At 49.4% G+C, this 14,591-nt stretch overlaps 1 protein-coding gene across 1 annotated transcript in view; it reads left to right on the forward strand.

Annotated features, from left to right (window-relative positions):
• Nucleotides 1-12,591, forward strand: part of LOC116952766 (sushi, von Willebrand factor type A, EGF and pentraxin domain-containing protein 1-like) — a 40,502-nt gene extending 27,911 nt beyond the window's left edge. Inside the window, exons 15-26 of the mRNA XM_032972391.2 lie at nt 397-594; nt 1,690-1,783; nt 1,874-1,950; nt 2,552-2,749; nt 3,400-3,493; nt 3,584-3,660; nt 3,844-4,041; nt 6,292-6,504; nt 8,368-8,461; nt 9,329-9,408; nt 11,489-11,596; nt 11,798-12,591. Of these exons, the coding sequence (XP_032828282.2) occupies nt 397-594; nt 1,690-1,783; nt 1,874-1,950; nt 2,552-2,749; nt 3,400-3,493; nt 3,584-3,660; nt 3,844-4,041; nt 6,292-6,504; nt 8,368-8,461; nt 9,329-9,408; nt 11,489-11,596; nt 11,798-11,889 (1,523 nt within the window). The 3' untranslated portion in view covers nt 11,890-12,591. The remainder of the gene's footprint in view (nt 1-396; nt 595-1,689; nt 1,784-1,873; nt 1,951-2,551; nt 2,750-3,399; nt 3,494-3,583; nt 3,661-3,843; nt 4,042-6,291; nt 6,505-8,367; nt 8,462-9,328; nt 9,409-11,488; nt 11,597-11,797) is intronic.
• Nucleotides 12,592-14,591: the final 2,000 nt, after the last annotated feature.

Here is a 14,591-nt window from a genome sequence, read left to right on the forward strand (position 1 = left end):
ACATGCACCAATTTCCTTTTGGCGTCATCTGGTCGAGCACCAATTGGGTCGAGGCTCAAAAGAAAGCCGTCCCTTGGTGTGGACCAATCAGTTTCAAGGACAATGCATATATTATCATAGTATGTTTTTTGTTTGCATTTTGACTGCAGGTATTGTGGTTAATGCAGACGTGAATCCTTGTAAAAAAGGTTTCAGTTTTGTTGCCAGAAAAAAGGGGAAAAAACCCTATTATTACATGTTGGTACTGGCAAAGGAAGTCTAATGATGAATCATAAACTCATTTACGAATACGGGCCAAACTGTTCTGAACGTTCACTGCAGTACATTGCCAACGGTTTGGTTTTGAATGACATTATCAGGAGGGAGTGGTAAGATTACATCTCTCCGTCCCTTCAGCGTTCTGCGGAAAACCACCTCCACAGCGCCACGCGCAGCTTGCCACAGCTTACGATCGCAGGGGACTCTACCGCGTAGATCAGTACGCCTACTTCTACTGCGATGAGTACTACAGGTCTCCCTCACTTGGCTTTTACCTGACCTGCAAGCAAGAGGGTGGCCGAACGACTTGGGACACGGACCACCGGCGGTGCAACCGTAAGTCATTCAGCTGATGCATTAGAGAGGGAGTCCACTCTGGCATTGACATTTAAATGCTCCAGCGCTACATTGCGGGAGCTGAAATAATGTTTAAGTCTCGGTTCTTCCATTCGTTGTGGCCTGCAACACGGTGCATAGATAGTTGCAGCACGGCCTGCAACTTGCAACGTTGTTCAGCATCACGTTTTTACTGCTGATCAATCATCAGGGTCGTGATTTGTTGACATCACAAGGTCTTGATAGGATCACAGTGGCAACTATAGGCAACGAGATGGTGCAGTTTTCTGAATTGAACGTGTGAGGTTTTTGAATAATTTTAACAATACACAATATCAGCGATGTAGTTGTTTTATACAATGCCATATTAAAGTAATGTATCGTTCGGTATGTGAAGCTGTCAACAAAGTAACGCGTGGAAGAGTTGCATCCAGCTCACCTTCATGCGAGCCACGGCTCAGCGGAGCAGAGTCACCGTAATTCTCTCCGACCTCATTGAGCCCCCCGCAGTTGCCATCATATCGCACGACAGCATCACGCCTCCGATTAGCACGGTTGCAGTGCCGGATTAAGCTAGTGCGGGGCCTGTAGCATTATGTTATGAAGGGGCCTTAAATAAAAAAAAAACACGTAAATATTCAAACACACATTTTTAACTTGCATAGTAAAGTAATTGTATTTTTTCATTTGCTATACAGCCAGATAATATGACAAACCGCTAGCCTTAAACACCCAGTCGTTCATAAAAGTTGAAGGCGGTATAGTGCTATAGTAATAGAGCAAGGGCAGAATCGCTGAACCGGAGTTGATAGCTTGAAAGCGTTTAGCGCGGGGCCCTTGAAAGTGCGGGGCCCGCAGCTACTACTTGTGTAGCTACTACATGTGTGGCTACTACATATGTAGCTACTTTTGCTACTACGATAATCCGGCACTGCACTGTTGGCCACGTACGGTGTGAAAGACGTTCAACATACATCCACGCACGCATCACTTTGAGTGCACGCGGGTGCTTCAAAAGAAGTTCAACATACTCGCATCACGTTGAGGTGCTTCAAGAACGCGGTAGCATCCACGCTTCTCTCGTTCTGTTCACAGGTGAGGAATGCGAGCGCCCTGATGAGATTCCCAACGGGAAGTGGGAGGGAAACGCCACCACTGGCAGCAGCATCACCTACTCGTGCGACGAGCAGTGAGTGGAACGCTCGGTGCACACAATCTCGGTCCCGTCGTTAGTCCCGCACGCCTCTGAACGATGATTCCGTTTGCCCGTCGTGTTTAGCTTCACGCTGCAGGGCAACAGAACTCTGGTCTGCCTCCACAATAAACGGTGGTCGTCATCGCCCCCCGCATGTAAACGTGAGTACCCGCTCTTGTCTCCTTTACAAGAGCTTCAGTTCACTTCAAATAACCCCGTTCCTGTTAGCCCCAAGCACCACGAACTCACGTACGACGACCAGGTTAACTGTCCTTCAGTACGTTTCCAACTGAGTGCCATCCATTCAGTACGTACGCATGGGGGGGGGGGGGGTAACCCAAATGCGTTCGCTTGCATATGGGGGGGGGGGCTACTGACAATGGACGCATAGGAAACGGGGGGGGGGGTGGGGGTGAAGCCTCGATAATAATTTGTCTACATTGGCCTTCGAATGAGTTATATAGTCCGGCGGTGGACTATCTGTTTGCTTAAACACATTGATAGTATTCATCTTTGATCGTTTCTGCATGGATTGAATATCGGCCGTTCTATAGGAATCGGGTGTGGGGGGGGGGGGTGGGGGGAGCATCAGGCGTACGTACGTAGGTGGGGGGTGTAAAAAGTCCGCGTGCGTACAGGGAGGGGGGGATGGGTCAAGTTTTGACAGATTTTCGCGTGCCTACTAAATGGATGGCCCCCTGTTTGGTTTTGTATCGGGAGCATGGAAAGTGACCCCATGGCTACGTTTCTCCGTCTCTTCAGCGTTCTGCGGCAAGCCACCTCCACAGCCTCACGCGAAGCTTTCTTCAGCGTATGCCCACAAACAGCAGTACTTGGAAAACCAGACAGTCTACTTTGACTGCGACGAGGACTACAAGTCTCCGTCAGATGGGTTTGACTTGTACTGCAGAAGAAAGGGTGACCTGACGGCTTGGGACACGGACCACAAGCGGTGCAACCGTAAGTGATGCAGCGGATGGATTGGCGGAGGACGTCCACTCTGGCATTGATGTTTAAATGCTACAGCGCTACATTGCGGGAGCTGAGATAATGTTTACGTTTTTTCCATTCATCGTGGGCTGCAACACGGTGCAGAGAGAGTTGCATCACGGGCTGCAACTTGCATCATTGTTCAGCATCACGTTTTTACTGCTGCCCATTCAACAGGGCTGTGATTGGTTGACATCGCAAGGTCTTGATAGGATCACAGTGGCAACTATAGGCAACGAGATGGTGCGGTTTTCCGAGTGAACGTGTGACGTTTTTGAATAATTAGACGATAAATAATATCAGCAATGTAGTTATTTTATTCGTTGCCATATTAAAGTAATGTCTATCGATCAGTATTTGAAGATGTCAACAAAGTTACGTGTGGGAGAGTTGCATCCAGCTCACCTTCACGCGAGCCACGGCTCAGCGGAGCAGAGTCACCGTAATTCTCTCCGACCTCATTGAGCCCCCCGCAGTTGCCATCACATCGCACGACAGCATCACACCTCCGATTAGCACGGTTGGCTACGCACCATGCAAAAGAAGTTCAACATACTCGCATCACGTTGAGGTGCTTCAAAAACGCGGTAGCATCCACGCTTCTCTCGTTCTGTTCACAGGTGAGGAATGCGAGCGCCCTGATGAGATTCCCAACGGCAAGTGGGAGGGAAACGTCACCACTGGCAGCAGCATCACCTACTCGTGCGACGAGCAGTGAGTGGAACGCTCGGTGCACACAATCTCGGTCCCGTCGTTAGTCCCGCACGCCTCTGAACGATGATTCTGTTTGCCCGTCGTGTTTAGCTTCACGCTGCAGGGCAACAGAACTCTGGTCTGTCTCTACAATAAACGGTGGTTATCATCGCCCCCCGCATGTAAACGTGAGTACCCGCTCTTGTCTCCTTTACAAGAGCTTCACTTCACTTCAAATAACCCCCGTTCCTATTAGCCCCAAGCACCACGAACTCACGTACGACGACCAGGTTAACTGTCCTTCAGTACGTTTGGTTTCGTATCGGGGGCATGGGAAGTGATCCCACGGCTGCGTTTCTCCGTCTCTTCAGCGTTCTGCGGCAAGCCACCTCCACAGCCTCACGCGAAGCTTTCTTCAGCGTATGCCCACAAACAGCAGTACTTGGAAAACCAGACAGTCTACTTTGACTGCGACGAGGACTACAAGTCTCCGTCAGATGGGTTTGACTTGCACTGCAGAAGAAAGGGTGACCTGACGGCTTGGGACACGGACCACAAGCGGTGCAACCGTAAGTGATGCGGCGGATGGATTGGCGGAGGACGTCCACTCTGGCACAAAGTTCACGTCTTACACGCTCGTAGGTGAAGAAAGGGACGTTTCGGCAGGCAAACATGGGCCCTCTTAATTCATGACGCACATTCTGGCTGCAGTTTGCACGTATGTCGTAATGTGTGTATGTTGAACTTCTTTTGCATCGTTCGTGATAATATAATTGGAGGCGCAGGGGAAGGACAACACACTAAGCGCAAAAAGCGGTTTTAAAGAAATTGATTTTCAATCTAGATGGCTTAAAAATGCGTAGCTCCAGTGGCTTCCGAAAATCGGAAGCTTCATTGTCATCTATGTGAATGTTTTTTTTTTACTTTTTATTGGCACAGAGGTGTAATTGGTCAAACTCTTCAATATCAATGATTCACTTTTGATTCTTTTCTTCGGTAACGCCACATAGTGACCTGGCAAAAATCGACGTCGTGAGACCTTCCACCACCCGGCGCATAGCCAACCTAATTAGTCATGCGCGCAAGCGTTTAAAGGGACAACTATTGTTGTTCATTATTGTAAGGTGACGAACAATTCCCATGACCAGATGTAGCAACGAGATGTGATGGTTCACTCAAAACTATGCAAAGGTTGTATTTAGGAGAAGATCCAGGAAGTCAGAATGTAACCTGACCTGGCTTCTTAAATTGGTGTCATGACCTCACAGGGACAACCAATCTGATGTAAAGGCTATGTACGGTGCGAAAGAATATCATGGGACCTGTTTTGTTTGCCAGTATCAAGGTATGGCAAAATAAAGATAGGTTTTACCATTTCTGGCAATAGAACAAGTATTAAAATGTTCGAACGCCAAATAGAAACCTTTTTGCAAGGAATCATGTCTGAATTAATCGCACACGGTGCTTGTGGTGATCATGCGAACAAACATTCTCTGGTAATTTTCGCCTTTTGGCGTTCTCCGGCCTGACTTGACGCTGGTGCCACCAGGCCATAGGTAAGGCTATCTTTGGTGCAGGCCAGTCAGTGCGAAAGAAGTTCAACATACGTACGTACAGTTTAACACGTTAGGCTTTCGCGACCAATATTATTCATAATAAAGGTTTTTGGGTTAGATCGCATTACTTATAAATGTGTCGTAACCCTCCACCACCCGACACGGCCAATCAGCAAAAAAAGTGTCACGTTGACAAAAGACAAAATAGTTCACTACTTTAGCCCACCGGTGTGTTGAAGAGTGAATCCACAACATTTACAATATTCATATTCTTAGCTCTTTCGGTAAAGTCACGTTGAAGGGAAACACTAAAATAATAAAATATATAAAACAATAAAAATTCTCACGACGTTTCGACCATAACACAAACGGTCGTCATCAGGTGTGTCGGTGTGTCGGTTTGCAACCGACACACCTGATTACAACCGTTTGTGTTATGGTCGAAACGTCGTGAGAATTTTAATTGTTTTATATATATTTTATTATTTTAGTGTTTCCCTTCAACGTGACTTTACCGAAAGAGCTAAGAATATGAATTACTGCAGTCACGAAAGCTTTAAATCAAAATTTAACATTTACAATGTTTGAAAAACCCAAAAGCCTTTATTATGAATACGTACACACATGCAGTATTCCCCTCTTTTGGAGGGTCTATTGTTCTAGAATGTTTCAGTTATGAGCAGACTCAACTATATTTTGTACAGAATCTCATCTCTATAACCTTTTTATAACGTATTTAGACTTCACATACCTCACAACTAGCTGTATATATTATATGCGCATTCATTTTGATGAATGTCTTATCTGGATTAATTCCATATGCAAATAGCCAGCATTCATTTTTATTTTATTTTATTTACTAAAACATTTGACCTGTAAAGTCTCTTTTATATGGCACGTCTCTAGTTTTTGCAAGGAGTGTTTCATACAATTTGTACTTGCATACTTTATATTTAGTACCTCGCTTAGCTTCCCTATAATTTGCCCTGCTATCGGTTATTGTATTTTGCGTTTGTTGTTGTAACTTTCTGACCCCGTGCCCCTACTGGACGCCTGTGAAAAAGTGCTTCATAGCTCCTCGAATTCTTCCTGCAGCCTAAATAAAGATTCTGATTCTGTGTCTAGGGTGGCAATTGAACGTACGCACGTTGAACTTCTTTCACACCGTGCGTAGCCAACTGTGCTCATCGGAGGTGCGGGAAAAATTAAAACCCACCCGTTTCGCAATTTTCGTTTCTTGCAACTTTTTTTCCTCCCCGTCAGCATCCACGTGCGGCACGCCCCCTGACCAACCTCACGCGAAGGTGAAGATTCCCACCGGGCATGTCCGCGGCCGCCGATACGACGTCCATGAGTACGTCTATGTCGACTGCGACGATCGCTTCAAGAGCCTCGCCCACGGATACTACATGTTCTGTAAAAAGGACGGCAGCGGCGCAGCCGGGTGGGTCGTGGACAGTTACCTCGGGTGCACACGTGAGTACGCTCCCGTGCGTCACCTCGCGGCCAGCGCGGACAAGCGTGACGCGATGCCGCCGCCTCGCTGGTTGCTTGCGACGCAACGGGGCGCGAGAAAAAACGGCGGCGGCGGCGGCGGGCTGCTTGACTGTCGCGCGGAGGAAACGACGGTGTCGGCATTTCGGTCGACGGGAACGTACGCGAACTTGCCGAGTCCATCGGTGTTCAGATTCCCTCAAACGCCGAGGGCAGATTGCACCGACGGCGTGCCACCGGCTGGCGTCGCCGAGCACCACGCGACCCCACCCGCCCTCCGCGGTATATTTAAAAAACTAAAAAGTGGACGAGGCGCTCCCTTTCCCTGTATCCTCACCTCGACATAGGGCAAAAGTATTTTTGTTATCAGAGGCCACCAGCCACACGGCCTTGTGGGTGTGCGTAACTTCAGCAGCATTGCTTCAACACAATCGAATGCCGGACCGCTTTCAACATTCAGGTCTGGTTCCTTAATTCTGCTGCTTATATTGGCCACAACAACGATGACTCCACTGGCGAAGCCAGTAGGGGGGGCGGGGGGTGGGGGGGGTGGCACGTGCCCCCCCAATGATCCGATCGAAATCCCTAATTTCGATCAGATCATTGGGGTTTATTAGTAATAAATCGGCATTTTGCGACCCCCCACTGCCACTGTGTAGCATATTATTACGTGCCAGGGACTCTATAAATTGATGATAATACAATAGTCTGAGTCCATAATTGTCAATAAGTAATGGCAAAGAAGTTATAAGTGACTCAGAATTGTGCGCAGTTGTGTATACAGAGTACACGACTTCCCTGAAGGCATCAACACCTTCAGCAAGCGCGATGCGGATCACACAGCGCGGTTCGAATTCGACCCTCGATCCATGGCTACTCCATTGCCACACACGCGTCGAATAAAAAGCAAGGGACAACTCCTTACTTACTAACAACTCCTTACTAACAAGTCCTTACTTACTAACAACTCCTTACTAACAACTCCCTACTTACTACAACTCCTTACTAACAACTCCTTACTAACAACTCCCTGCTTACTAACAACTCCTTACTAACAACTCCTTACTTACTAACAACTCCTTACTAACAACTCCTTACTTACTAACAACTCCTTACTTCCCACCAACTCCTTACATACTAACAACTCCTCTATCATTTTTCATTGCCGGAGGGGCTGCCCCCCCTACCTGAAAATCCTGGCTCCGCCATTGGATGGCTCACAATTGTTTTGCGGCGTATTTCAGAGCAGTCAGCAAAAAGCTAAAGATCCTCGCTTGCTCTCGGTGACAGTAAAAAGATAGTAGGCAGGTTTTTATTTTCGTTGCATGGATGGTCAAGTACGCCGTCACTTGTTGGTACCAATCTCATCCACGCGCTCCTCTTTCTGTCTCTCAATGTAATTAACAAAGCATGCATCGCTACAGCTCACTCGCCACCTACTGGATTATTCCTTCCCCGTATACACACTCCTCTTGTTCTCAAACGAGCACTGTTTTTTTTTCTTACTCCCGTTACCCGGGTGCTGCTGCGGGGTCCACTTTCTGCCCCGCCTCCTTCCCCCCCCCCCACTTCTCTCTCCCCCACCCCCCTACTACCGAGGCCTACTATAAAACCTCGTGCCACGGCAGATCTCTCGCCTACTTCAGCAGTTTCTTCTCGCCGTGGTTGTCCCAACCTGATGACGATTTGCTTGTGCTGCGATCGAAACGTCGTGATCTGTTATTGTTCTACCTACGCGGTGACTTTACCGAAAGAACTACAGAGTGTGGATTCCGTGCGGTCGCGAAAGCTTCAAATCGAGATTGAGCCACCGCTTTCCTCTTCCGTGCACCTTTGACCCACCAGCCGAGCTGTGTTATGCGCCCGGGGAAGTTGAGCACGGGTTCTGGACCGGAAACATCACTGTCGGGAGCTCCATCGAGTTCTCGTGTCAAAAACAGTGAGTGAGTGATGCGTCGTTAAGCCCCCAGAACGCCCGACACAGCCAATCGGTAAGGGTTTGTCACGCAAACAGAACGTGCCAATTCGTTACTAGTGCAGCACACCGGTGTGTTGGAGAGCAAACGAATTGTGAATGTTGTAGTGGGGTTACTCTCCAACACACCGGTGTGCTGTACTAGTAACGGATTTGGGCGTTTTGTTTACGTGACAAACCTTACTAATTGGCTGTGTCGGGTGGTGGCGGGTTTAACGACACATTTATATATTCACGCGATTTCACACAAAAAAACCTGTATAATGGATACTATTGGTCGCGAAAGCCCACGTGTTCAACGTCTCTTATCTTAACGTAATTTATAGAGTGCCTTAACCGAGGCGCTTTACAAAGAATTAGCAATGGTACAATGCGCGTGAATGTAATGGAGGAGAAGAGGCGAATGAAATAGACGGGAGGAAGCAATGGTGGCGAATCTGTGACGCGTGAATTTGGTGAAAGCGAAATTGATGACAGTAGATGATGATGAATGGATTGGATGAATGGGGTTAACGAGTGGTAGCCACGCCATGAGAATATGAAGCGGGAACAGTGACGGTGGTGGTGGTTATGAGGTGGAGATTAAGGGGGGGGGAAGGTGGGGTGAGTTGGGAACAATAAGTGTGAGTTCTGAGTGGGAAAGTGGAAACGAGTGAGCCAAGGTGGCTGCTTAATGTGGAGGGGAAGTTGGTTCCGGTGAAGGGGGCGCGAGAGGAGAGGAAGAGCGAACGCGCGGATTGAGCCCTCGATTCGTTGTCCATGCTCGTGTACCGCTGCCGACGCAGCAGCAGCAGCAGCATCGCCCGACGATTTCTTTCACTTCTTCTCCAGCTTCACCTTGCGCGGAGCCAGCAGGCTGACCTGTGATTCAACCACGAAGAAATGGTCATCGACAGCTCCGCGCTGCGAGCGTGAGAAACCGCCGTTAAATCCTCCACCTTTCAAAATGCGCGTGGGCCTCGGACCTCACGGGGCGCACGCACGCACATGCACGCACACGCACGGGGATGGTGCAGAGGAGCGAGGTGCGTGCGTGCTTGTGACGAGAGAATCCGCGTCCGCTTTAAGACGAAAGAGAAGGGGAAGCTCTTGAGCCTGGACCTAACGGTGAAGTCGGCAGTGCGGGAGACCGGGGGAAGAGGGTTCTAGACTGTAGGGACGGCAGAGGAGAAGGGGTTTTTATCGAGTGGAGTTTGACCGAGGGCTTTACCAGCAGACGCGGGTTGATGGAGTCGGGTTAGATGCCAGGCAAGGGCGTAAGCCGCAGCAAGACCGCGTCCATCTCAAACTGGGTGGTGTTTTGGCTGCGCACGCCACTCGCAAGCAGAAGTTAAATCAATGAGCCCACAAGCAGAAGTTAAATCAATGAGCCCACGTCCGTCTGTCCGTCTGTCCAAAAGTCAAAGTAAAACATAATTCCTGTGGGCTTTGGGACCAATGTTGTGGGTTAGATCGCGTAAATATAAATGAGTACAGATTGCAAATGGTGTGGTACTCAGATTGTTAATGTTGTGGATTTGCTCTCAAACACAACCGGTGTGCTGTACTAGTAACGAATTGGCACGTTCTGTTTACGTGACAAACCTTACTAATTGGCTGTGGCGGGTGGTGGCGGGTTTCACGACACGTTTATAATTACGCGATCTAACCAAAAAAACTTCTATCGTGGTGGATATTGGTGGCGAGAGTCTCCTACTAGGTGTTAAACTGGCTTCAACCTTCATGGTCCCATCGGCAGTGCCAGGCATATTAAACAAACAGTGCTGAGTCGGCACTGGCCTTTGGCACCAGGTGTTGCACGTCGTCATCCGTGGGGACCGTTTCTCAGCAGAACAACCAGATTTGAGGTGAAAATAACTCGTGAGCAAAGGTGTGAGTTTAAATAGCAGCCAGAGGTTCAATTCGGCCCATCATCATCATCACACTGGCGTCAACAAAATGAGTCACCATTTGTGGGAAGTATATGGAGGTCTTACTTTGAGTCGGGAGGTGGATTCCACGGCCCCCACCATAGGAATGTGGGATTTCCACAGTTGGCCTAGAGCTGTAAAGTGATGAGCATAGCTTCGCGCTGGTGTTGCGTGGGAGATGCTTTCGCTTGTGACTCTGACCGGTAAGATTGATCCAGGAGTGTAACTGTGGCCTTCTGGATTTGAAGTTTTCGTGACTGCAGGGATCCATATAGTCTTTGGTTCTTTCGGTAAAATCACGTGGGTAGAAAACAAAGTAAATTAAATCACGACGTTTCGGGCGCAACACAAGCGTCCGTCATCAGGTGGGACAACCACAGCAGGCAACAACTGCTGAAGTGGGCAAAAGGACTGCCGTAACACGAGGCTATATAGGCAAGAGAGGGGGGGAGGGGCCAGGGAGGAGAGACAGAGAGAGAGGGGGGGGGAGTGGAGAGCTGCCGAGTGAAGAGCAGCTGGAAGGGATTAAAGGGAATTGATGGGGGGTGGGGAGGGGAAGAGAGCGGGGCTGGGAGTGGGGGAGCTGAGGCAAAGCAAAAGGAGATGCGGATATGAAGGCAGCAACCATAAAGCATTTAAGGTTTTACCTGGTTAATAACATCCTTCCAATGATTGCTCAACGTGTACCCATCTTCTCGGTTGAAGTTACGTCTATGTTTATATATATGGATGGCTTCATGAACAAACCTTTGATAGTAGCCCGACGGCTTGTAGAGTGACTTGGTCTCGGAAAAAAAACAATATCACGAGAGCCCACAGCGTTATAGCAGTGGTCAGCCACGGCGGAGGAGTTAGTTCTGCCATATTTCAGATCTGCCTTGTGTTACGGCAGTCCTTTTGCCCACTTCAGCAGTTGTTGCCTGCTGTGGTTGTCCCACCTGATGACGGACGCTTGCGTTGCGCCCGAAACGTCGTGATTCAATTTATTTTGTTTTATCGTCATTTGACTTTACCGAAAGAACCAAAGAGTGTGGCCTTCTCTCACAACAGATAAAGCGGCCGTGGCGTCTTTCATTCACAGAGACCTCCAACGCAACGCAGAGTAGCAACCACGGCGTGGGTGAGACACCTCGCCAAGGCGGCCCCGCTGGAGGCCCAACTCAGAATACGTCGTCGCCAACGCACGAGGGTAAGGTGCCATCCTAGCTACGCAGCAGAGCTGCGGATGAGACTCTTGTCGCTATCCGTGCACACACGCACACACACGTCCGTTTCGCTTCAAGAGCCGCATTACAGCTGCAGAGTGCTCCGTGTGTGCGTTTCGAGTCTTTTCTTTTTTAATCCGAAAACATATTGAAACCTTGCCGAGTTAATCTTTCTCTCTCCGCAGCCAGCAGCACGGCGCAGGTTCATCTTCCCTGGGGTAAAACTGTGTCACCCAATCAACCCAGGCCAACCAATCAATCCTTGCCATCCAATTAACCCAGGCCAGCCAATCAACCCATGCCAGCCAATCAACCCAGGCCAGCCAATCAACCCATATCACCCAATCAACCCAGGACAGCCAATCAATCCTTGCCACCCAATCAACCCATGCCAGCCAATCAACCCAGGTCAGCCAATCAACCCATGCCACCCAATCAACACAGGCCAGCCAATCAACCCATGCCAGCCAATCAACCCAGGCCAGCCAATAAACCCATGTCACCCAATCAACCCAGGCCAGCCAATCAACCCATGCCACCCAATCAACCCATGCCACCCAATCAACCCAGGCCAGCCAATCAACCCATGCCACCCAATCAACCCATGACACCCAATCAACCCAGGCCAGCCAATCAACCCATGCCACCCATTCAACCCTCGCCACCCAATCAACCCAGGCTACCCAAGCAAGTCCACGAGGAAGCAGGCCCAGACATTTAACGTCTTTTGTCGCCGTCTCGGTCCAGAGGGAACTGCAAACCTCAGACGCACAGCGGCAGTGCGCGGACGATGGACGCGGCTCCTTTCCCCGTTGTCGGGGCGTTGCATTTAAACTTCCGCGATTAACTCGACGTTCCCCACGTTGGTGATTGCCTGAAACGTTCTAACGGTGTTTAACACGCCGCGCAGTCGCACGCGGGAAGCAAAAGTGTCCGTCGTGTGAAGGCAGTGCGTCAATAAATGAAGTGCGCAACCTCTGCTCGGATTGACAATTGTCGGCGCAGGTGGCTTCTGCTGAACTGATTTGAATGTGAATTGGTAATCCAGACCCAGTTACAGGCGGATAAACGGAAGCTGCGATGCTTTTGTTTCACCGTAGCTGGCCTGTAACATTGCAGGGTTCAAGTTTAATTTTCTTTAGCCCATGAAAGAGTCCGGGAAAGAGTCTCATTTGCAAGAGGAAACCTGGGTCACAAAAAAACCGACAAAGAGCAACAACATAAATAAAACAGAGTACACCTGCGGAGGGAGCGTGCCAAGCGTGGCGTCGCCACCCACGACACTCGCTGGCGAGGATAACGGGCGCGCGTTACTTATAGCGGGTGGACCGGCGGTGGCGTCTGAAGCGGTTTAAACGTCGCGCTGATGCTGGGGGAAAGCGACGGAAGAAATTTAAAGGGACCCTAAAAGTGACACAAAATCAGCAGACGGCAGAAGGATGCGACAGCGTGTTTGATGAGGGAGCGCACACTGATTTATTTATCAGCTTCTGAGCAAAGGGGCGTTGGGAAGGAATTCCGACTGGAGCGGTGCAGGAGAATGAGCAAATGTGACGCAAATGCGTCTTAAGCAATTGTACAGTTCGGGCCGTTCATTCATTCATCTTACAAGGTAAGGCCCTCTGAGCTACAGAACTCTTTTTTTCGGAATCGACCTGGCCACAAATTATAGCTCAACGAAGTGGCTTACCAGCCAAAAACTCTAAACGAGTGATGTTCACTCTAAATGTGGAGAGGAAAACCGGAGGACCCGGAGAAAAATCCACGCGACCACGGGAAGACGGACTCGGAAACTCCAAATATACAGTAAGTGTCAGGGTCGGAATCTAATCCACGACCCCCTGCATACCAGGCGAGGTAGTTAACATCTTGCCACCGGCCCAGATGGTTACTCTGGTCAGAGCACTTGACTCCCAATCTGAAGTTGGTGAGCACAAATCCCAGTGGGGTCACCTGACACTATCTTCCCTGCCTTGGGTCAAAAAAGTGTTACTCAGAGACCTTGTGATATGGTTCTCGCTGGCAGAATGTGGAGCTTGCACCTAGAGCCCCATTGTTATTTGACAGCAGGAAGACACTTTGACCCGGCCGTGAGGGTTTAGCATTGTCGCGTTTCAGTGCGACACGTGTCTGATGCGCGTAACATTCTTTTAATTTATTGGTGACGAGCTACAACCCGAGCGGCTCTCTCCTGTGACGTCAGCGTGGAGCGTGACCAATGGGAGTGGCGCGTAGCAAATCGTTGCTCGCCGTCGCGGAGCATTCTGGGTGATACGTTTAATAGATCACGCGCATAGGCCGATAGATAAAACACGTAAATATATTAATGTGGGAACACGGAGCTTTTGCGTTCTCTCGACTTGATTACTGACCGGGGTTTCTGGGTGAGGTCGCTGGGTTCGACTCCAGCTCGTTCAGAACGCAGCTGCGAGGGTTGCTACGCGCCACAGGGGGCGTCCATAAATGACGTCACGCACCTAAGGGGGGGAGGGGTCATATATTTGTGACGATGTGTGACGAGGGGGGGTGGTTTGAGAAATGCAAGACTCCTACAACATCGGACTGCAGCGCCACATTAAATACGCACTAGAATGACAATAGTTTTAAGCAATTTGAAGCATGTTTTATTTTCAAAATGGAAATTTGTTTTTTGGCGTCAAAAATCGTCCAAAATCGCGTGACGTCATTTATGGACGGCCCCCTTGTCTCTGCGCTGGCTTACCGGTCAAGTACCGAGTGAACTATGAGATCCTCAGTGGGTAGTTGACCCCACAACATTTGCAGTGACTGAGCCCATAGTCATTCTGAGACCTTGGGATCGCCACGCTCAGTGTTCCGAGTTGAAGTCTCTCTTTCCTGGGGTGATCGGGATTTTGCCAGCGCAGCTTGCAAAGGTTTTGGAATCGGCCTCTTACTCCCCACAGTCCTAGCCGCTAACCAGTGCCGGATTCAGCTCGTGCCGGTCCTGTAGAATGTTAT

Source organism: Petromyzon marinus, chromosome 48, assembly GCF_048934315.1.
Source record: "Petromyzon marinus isolate PM22_M1 ecotype Great Lakes invasive population chromosome 48, UKy_Petmar_22M1.pri1.0, whole genome shotgun sequence".
NCBI classification, from domain to species: Eukaryota; Metazoa; Chordata; class Hyperoartia; order Petromyzontiformes; family Petromyzontidae; genus Petromyzon; species Petromyzon marinus.